Genomic DNA, 8,602 nt, shown 5'->3' with positions numbered 1-8,602 from the left:
TTCCTGTTGTTGATGACAGAGGAGGTGAGCAACCTGGTCTAGCTTACTGTGGTTGATGATGAGACGCCCCAGGTCCCACATTGGGATGAGACCCACAGGTCCACGTGTGGATGAGACGCCCAAGGTCCCACATGTGGAATGAGAGCCCCAGGTTCCACAATGTGGATGAGACCGCCCAGTCCACATGTGGATGAGACGCCCCAGGTCCAATGTGGATGAGACGCCCAGAGTCCACATGTGGGATGAGACGCCCCAGGTCCACATATGGATTGAACGTACACAATTTCCAAGGGAGGAGAAGCTCAGCAACTGTGCAAGTGACAATGAGACACAGCATCCGAGAAACATCAACAGAACTTTTAAGACACGTCAACCCTGCAACTACGGGCAGGGCCTTAACCACCCTTTTTAACCACACCTTAATACCACCCGGGTTGGTTTAGACAGTCTCAGGTCAGGCTACTTCTCTAGTTTGACGTGTAGCCGGTTTTCTTCACCCGGGTGGTTTAGACAGTCTCATGTCAGGACTACTCTCTCTAGTTGAACGTGTAGATGGTTTGTCTTCACCCGGGTGGTGAGACAGTCTCATGTCAAGGGCTACTCTCTCTAGTTGACGGTGTAATGGTTTTCTTCACCCGGTGTTTAGACAGTCTCATGCAGGCATCCTTCTTCTGATTGAACGTGTAGCGGTTTCTTCACCCGGGTGGGGTTAGAAGTCTATGTCAGGCTATCTCTCTAGTTGAAGCGTGTAGACGGTTTTCTTTTCACACCGGGTGGAGTGTTAGGACAGTCTCATGTCAGGCTACTCTCTTTAGTTGAACGTTGTGAACGGTTTTCTTCACCCCGGGTGGTTTAGACAGTCTCATGTCCGGCTACTCTCTCTCTATTTGTTGAGTGTAGACGTTTTCTCAACCCGGTGGTTTTAGACAGTCTATGTCAGGCTACTGCTCTCTAGTTGAACGTGTAGACGGTTTTCTTGACCGGGTGGTTGTATGACAGTCTATGTCAGGCTACTGTCTTAGTTGACGTGTAGATGTTTTTCTTCCCCGGGTGGGTTAGCGGCTCGACTGTTAGGCTACCTCCTCTACGTTGAACGGGTGATTTTTCTGGTTTGTCATAAAAAGGCAGTCATCAAAATGTATCCCGTGTAGGAGTGATATTTCTGTGTGTGGATCGTTGATGAAAAGGTTTTCTGAACTAGGATAAGGGGTTCCACTGAACAAAAATATTCTACCTGGAACTACAAGGGTATCACTGGAAGCAAAGATTCTTGGAACTACAAAGGGTTAGCTGAACAAAAAGTATTCGTACTTGGACAATAAAAGGGTTCCACCTGGAACAAAATAATTCTACCTGAACACAAAGGGTTCACCTGGGAAAAATGCATTCTCCTGGAACTACAAAAGGGTTCCACCTGGAACAAAAACATTCTACCTGAACTACAAAGGGTTCCCACCTGGAACAAATGCATGCTACCTGGAACTACAAAAGGGTTCCACCTGGAACAAAATGCATTCTACCCCTGCGAACTACAAAGGGTTTCCACCTGGAACAAAAGCATTTCTACCTGGGAAACAAAAAAGTTCTACCTGTAACTATACAACGACAGCTTCATTTAACTACACAAGTCAGTAACAAAATCTTGTTTACAATGACGGCCTAACGGGGAAACAAGGGGTTAACTGGCCTTGTTCAGGTGCAAAACAACATTATTTTTTACCTTGTCAGCTTGGGATTTCGATCCCGCGGACCTTTTGGTCTATCGGCTCAACGCTCTAACCATGGCTAACGGGTTCTAGTAGCTCCCTGTTTTCCTAAAAGTGTGTTTCTGATTTATCCTCCCTCTCGCCCCCATGACACCATGATGAATCGATGAGACTGAGCCCATGACACCATTGATGAACCAGATGAGACGAGCCCATGACACCATTATGAATCAGAGCCATGACATCATTATGAACCAGATGAGCACTGAGCCCATGACACCATTATGAATCAGATGAGAGAGCCATGACACATAATGATAAGCTGACCATGAAGTGAGACTGAGCATGACCATTTATGAACCAGATGACATGAGCCCAGTGACACCATTATGAACAGATGAGACAGAGCCCATCACCATTGAATCAGAGCAGACACCCATTATGAACCAGATGGACTGAGCCATGACACATTATGAATCAGATGAGACGAGCCATGACACCATTATGAATAGAGCCCCATGACACACATTATGACAGATGAAGACTGAGCCAATGACACCATTATGAACAGATGAGACTGAGCCCGATGACACCATTATGAACCAGATGAGACTGAGTCTGCCACCATTATGAACAGATGAGACTGAGCCATGACACCATTATGAATGAGACAGAGCCCATGGACGACCATTATGATGACCCAGATTGTGGACTGAGCCAATGACACCATTATGAACCAGATGAGACAGAGCCCTGACACATTATGAATCAGATGAGACAGCCATGAACCATTATGACCAGATGAGACTGAGCCCATGACACATTATGAACCAGATGAGACAGAGCCCATGACACCTTACTCGAATCATATGAGAACAGAGCCCATGACACCATTATGATCAGAAGCCCATGACACCATTATGACCAGATGAGACTGAGCCCATGACACCATTATGGAACAGATTGAGAGACTGAGCCATGACACCATTATGAACCAGATGAGACTGAGGCCCATGCACCGATTTAAATTGAACCAGATAAGACAGAGCCCAGGACACCATTATGAATCAGAGCCCATGACAATTAGTGAACCAGATGAGCATGAGCCAATGTGAACCATATTGCAATCAGATGATGTGACTGAGCCCCGTGACACCATTATATGAACCAGATGAGACTGAGTCCATGACACCATTATGAACCCAGATGAGACTGAGCCATGACCCATTATGAACCAGATGAGACTGAGCCATGACACCATTATGAATCAGATGAGACAGAGCCCATGACACCATTATGAATCAGAGCCCATGACACCATTATGAACCAGATGAGACTGAGCCAATGACACATTATGAACTCAGATGAGACTGACCCGTGACCATTATGAACCAGATGAGACTGAGCCCATGACCCATTATGAACCAGATGAGACTGAGCCATGACACCATTATGACAGATGAGACCAGAGCCCATGACCAACCATTATGAACCAGATGAGCTAGCCCATGACACCATTATGAATCAATGGACTGAGCCATGACACCATTTGTGAAACCAGATGAGACTGGCCATGACACCATTATGACCAGCATGAGACTGAGCCATGACACCATATGATCAGTGAGACGAGCCATGACACCATTATATAGAGCCATGACACCATTATGAACAGATGAGACTGAGCCATGACACCATTATGAATCAGATGAGACTAGGCCTGACACCATTATGAACCAGATGAGACTGAGCCATGACACCATTATGAATCAGATGAGACTGAGCCATGACACCATTATGATCAGATGAGACTGAGTCCATGACACCATTATGAACCAGATGAGACTGAGCCCATGACACCATTATGAACCAGATGAGCAGAGCCAGACACCATTATGAACCAATGATGAGACTGAGCCCATGACACCATTATGAATCAGATGAGACGAGCCCATGACACCATATGAACAGATGAGACAGACCATGACACCATATGAATCAGATGAGACAGAGCCCATGACACCATTATGAAACAGATGAGACAGAGCCCATGACACCATTATGAATCAGATGAGACAGAGCCATGACACCATTATGACCAGAGCTGACACCTATGAACCAGATGAGACTGAGCCCATGACACCATTATGAACCAGATGAGGACAGAGCCCATGACACCATTATGAATCAGAGCCCATGCACCATTATGAACCAGATGAGACTGAGCCCATGACACCATTATGAACAGATGAGACTGAGCCCATGACACCATTATGAACCAGATGAGACTGGCCCATGCACCATTATGAATCAGATGAGACAGAGCCCATGACACCATTATGAATCAGAGCCCATGACACCATTATGAACCAGATGAGACTGAGCCAATGACACCATTATGAATCAGATGAGACTGAGCCCGTGACACCATTATGACCAGATGAGACGAGTCCATGACACCATTATGAACCAGATGAGACTGAGCCCATGACCCCATATGAACCAGATGAGATGAGCCCATGACACCATTATGAATCAGATGAGACAGAGCCATGACACCATTATGAATCAGAGCCCATGACCATTATGACCAGATGAGACTGAGCAATGACACCATTATGAATCAGATGAGACTGAGCCGTGCACCATTATGAACAGATGAGACTGAGTCCATGACACCATTATGAACCAGATGAGACTGAGCCCATGACACCATTATGAACCAGATGAGACAGAGCCCATGACACCATTATGAACCGATGAGGACTGAGCCCATGCACCATTATGAATCAGATGAGACTGAGTCCCATGACACCTTGTGAACCAGATGAGACTGACCAATGACACCATTATGAACCAGATGAGACTGAGCCATGACACCAATGAATCAGGTGAGACAGAGCCCATGACACCATTATGAATCAGAGCCCATGACACCATTATGAACCAGATGAGACTGAGCCAATGACACCATTTGAATCAGATGAGACTAGCCCGTGACACCATTATGAACCAGATGAGACTGAGTCCATGACACCATTATGAATCAGATGAGACTGAGTCCATGACACCATTATGAATCAGATGAGACTGAGTCCATGACACCATTATGAACCAGATGAGACTGAGCCCATGACACCATTATGAACCAGATGAGACAGAGCCATGACACCATTATGAACCAGATGAACTGAGCCCATGACACCATTATGAATCAGATGAGACTACCCATGACACCATGATGAACCAGATGAGACAGAGCCCATGACACCAATTATGAATCAGATGAGACAGAGCCCATGACACCATTATGAATCAGATGAACAGAGCCCATGACACCTTATGAACCAGATGAGACAGAGCCAATGACCACCATTATGAATCAGATGAGACAGAGCCCATGACACCATTATGAATATAGAGCCCATGACACCATTATGAACCAGATTGAACTGACCCATGACACCATTATGAACTCAGATGAGACTGAAGCCCATGACACCATTAGAATCAGAGCCCATGACACCATTATGAACCAGATGAGACTGAGCCAATGACACCATTATGAATAGATGAGACTGAGCCCGTGACACCATTATGAACCAGATTAGACTGAGGTCCATGACACCATTATGAACAGATGAGACTGAGCCATGACACCATTATGAATCAGAGCCCATCTGACACCATTATGAACCAGATGAGACTGAGCCATGACACCATTATGAATCCAGATGAGACTGAGCCGTGACACCATTATGAACCAGATGAGACATGAGTCCATGACACCATTATGAACCATGAGACTGAGCCCATGACACCATTATGAATCAGATGAGAATAAGCCCATGACACCATTATGAATCCAGATGAGCAGAGCCCATGACACCATTATGAATCAGGATGAGACTAGAGCCCATGACACCATTATGAACCAGATAGAGACAGAAGACCCATGCACACCATTATGAACCAGATGAGACGAGCCCATGACACCATTATGAACCAGATGAGACAGAGTCCCATGACACCATTATGTCAGATGACTGAGCCCATGACACCATTATGAATCCAGATGAGACTGAGCCCATGACACCATTATGAATCAGAAGGCCCATGACACCATTATGAACCAGATGAGACAGAGCCCATGACACCATTATGAACCAGATGAGACAGAGCCCATGCCACCATTATGAACCAGATGAGACTGAGCCCATGACACCATTATGAACCAAATGAGACAGAGTCCATGACACCATTATGAACCAGATGAGACTGAGCCCATGACACCATTATGAACCAGATGAGACAGAGTCCATGACACCATTATGAATCAGATGAGACTGAGCCCATGACACCATTATGAATCAGATGAGACTGAGCCCATGACACCATTATGAATCAGATGAATTGTTTGTTTCTGATGTGTCCTCTTCCTCTCCGCAGGTGTGGTTCCAGAACCGGCGTGCTAAGTGGAGGAAGAGGGAGAGGTTCGGTCAGATGCAGCAGGTCAGGACTCACTTCTCTACTGCCTACGAGCTACCCCTCCTCACCAGGCCAGAGAACTACACCCAGGTACAGGGATAGCGCTCATAACTACAGTATGAACAAGCACGGAAGTGAGAAATAAGAGTAATCCAGAGGAGGCTGGTGGGATGAGCTATAGGAGGACGTGCTCAGGGTATAACTGGAACGGTATCAAACGTACGGAAACCACATGTTTGACTCCGTTCCATTAATTCCATTCCAGCCATTACTATATAAGCCCATCCTCCTATAACTCTTCCCACCAGCCTCCTCTGGAGTAATCTCTTGTGACGTAAAAGCGGAGATTTTAACTGGAGCGTTTGGGTAGTTCTGTAAAGGGGAGTGACTGAATCGCCTCTTTCTGCTAGTTAGCCACTGTTTTTCATAATAGTGTCACGGTGCTCTGTCTCATCTGGTTCATAATGGTGTCATGGTGGTGTCTGTCTTACCTCCAGAAGAAAATCAAGTTAGTCAGTATTTTGTTTCTGGGTTACAATATTTGATTTCTCCTAAACCTCCTGCTCTTGTCTGTTCCTCCATGTAGATCCAGAACCCATCGTGGCTAGGTGGGGGCAGCGGTGTCTCTCCTGTACCTGGCTGCGTGGTGCCCTGTGACGGGTCAGTCACCTCCTGCATGCCTCCCCACCCCCACCCACACGGAGGCGTCTCCGACTACCTAGGCGTGCCCAGCCCGGGCGTAGTGGGTCATGAGGGTCACATGGGACAGACACACATGGGAAGTCTCTTTGGGGCTGGAGGAATGGGCGGTGGGGGTGGGAGTCTCAATGGTTACGACCTGACCGGTGTCGACCCAGACAGAAAGTCTTCTAGTATCGCGGCGCTGCGTATGAAAGCTAAGGAACACAGCGCCGCCATCTCCTGGAACACATGATGCTATGGGATTGTTCCTGGGTCTGGCCCCACCCTGGTCAGACACGCCCTAACCCTGCCTCCATACTCTCCTGAACCTGGACAAGGCCATGCCCAGTACTGGGGAGGAGGAGGAGGAAGACCAGGATGGGACTACGACTACGCCACCTGATAGCACTAATAATACCAAAGCAGGTGAAAATGAATGAATGAACTACAACCCCCGAGACGATAGGAGAGACCATCACAGGAAACGATGACAGCGAAATTCAGCAGCTTTATAATGATAACAGCTATGACGTCACCGTGACAATCAGCAGGAGACGCTGAGAAAGAAAGACCCGAGACAGAGGGAGTGGTGCTACTTGTTCTCTCAGATCTCTGACGGGGGAACGCGCCATTTTCTCTCTTTATTCTCTATGCTCACCACCCTGTGACTCTTTATTCTCTATGCTCACCACCCTGTTCCTCTTTATTCTCTATGCTCACCACCCTGTTCCTCCACTGTTGGTCTTACCTGGATAAGTCAACGCTGAGCCACTGTTGGTCTTACCTGGATAAGTCAACCACTGAGCCACTGTTGGTCTTACCTGGATAAGTCAACACTGAGCCACTGTTGGTCTTACCTGGATAAGTCAACACTGAGCCACTGTTGTCTTACCTGGATAACTCAACACTGAGCCACTGTTGGTCTTACCTGGATAAGTCAACGCTGAGCCACTGTTGGTCTTACCTGGATAAACTCAACGCTGAGCCACTGTATCTGTCACAGAGATGAGCAGCCTACTAAACCCGTCATTGAGAACTTTGAGACATGAACTTGTTTGTACAGAATTACTTGTTGACTGTTGATTTGACTGATGTTTTTGAAGCGATTCAAAAATAAATGGGTCTCTGTGGATTGAATGGATGAAATGGTTGCTTTGCACACACACACACACACACGCACACCGCACACGCCACACGCACACACACGCACACACCACACACACACACACACACACACACACACACACACACACACACACACACACACACACACACACACACACACAATCACAGTGAAAGTAGAGGGTACCAAACGTGTGCGTGTGTGTGTGTGGGTGTGTGGGTGTGTGGGTGTGGGTGTGGGGGTGTGTGTGTGTGTAGCCTCTTAGGGGGGGGGGGGGGGGTGAAAGAGAAAGAGCGAGAGAAAGAAACACGTATAGAGGAGATGGACCCACTGGTTGTCCCTAGGATACAGAGAGCTGGTAGTCCCTCCACCACACTACCAGGTATGAAACAGGGAAGGGACTCAGGGGTAGCTAATTTGGTATAGAGCAGACCTAACTCACTCTATTAAATTAATCAAAACAGGAACATTTTACATTTGGCTAGAAATTCAAAAGGAAATGATCTCAACAGAGAAAAATGGCCTCCTGTGTGATACCTATATCCCCACTAGAATGAACTACTTTATCCCCACTACTTTAATGAAGACGCATCTCCATCCTGGA

General features: G+C 46.9%; 1 protein-coding gene across 1 annotated transcript in view; it reads left to right on the top strand.

Annotated features, from left to right (window-relative positions):
* Positions 1 to 7,614, top strand: part of LOC112072769 (homeobox protein aristaless-like 4) — a 56,225-nt gene extending 48,611 nt beyond the window's left edge. The window contains exons 3-4 of the mRNA XM_024140155.2: positions 6,156 to 6,284; positions 6,781 to 7,614. Coding sequence (XP_023995923.1) covers positions 6,156 to 6,284; positions 6,781 to 7,128 — 477 coding nt within the window. The 3' untranslated portion in view covers positions 7,129 to 7,614. The remainder of the gene's footprint in view (positions 1 to 6,155; positions 6,285 to 6,780) is intronic.
* The last annotated feature ends 988 nt before the right edge of the window (positions 7,615 to 8,602 follow it).

The sequence above is a fragment of the Salvelinus sp. IW2-2015 genome, unplaced genomic scaffold (assembly GCF_002910315.2).
Source record: "Salvelinus sp. IW2-2015 unplaced genomic scaffold, ASM291031v2 Un_scaffold2034, whole genome shotgun sequence".
Taxonomy (NCBI): Eukaryota; Metazoa; Chordata; class Actinopteri; order Salmoniformes; family Salmonidae; genus Salvelinus; species Salvelinus sp. IW2-2015.
This window is presented reverse-complemented; position numbering and strand designations above follow the sequence as displayed.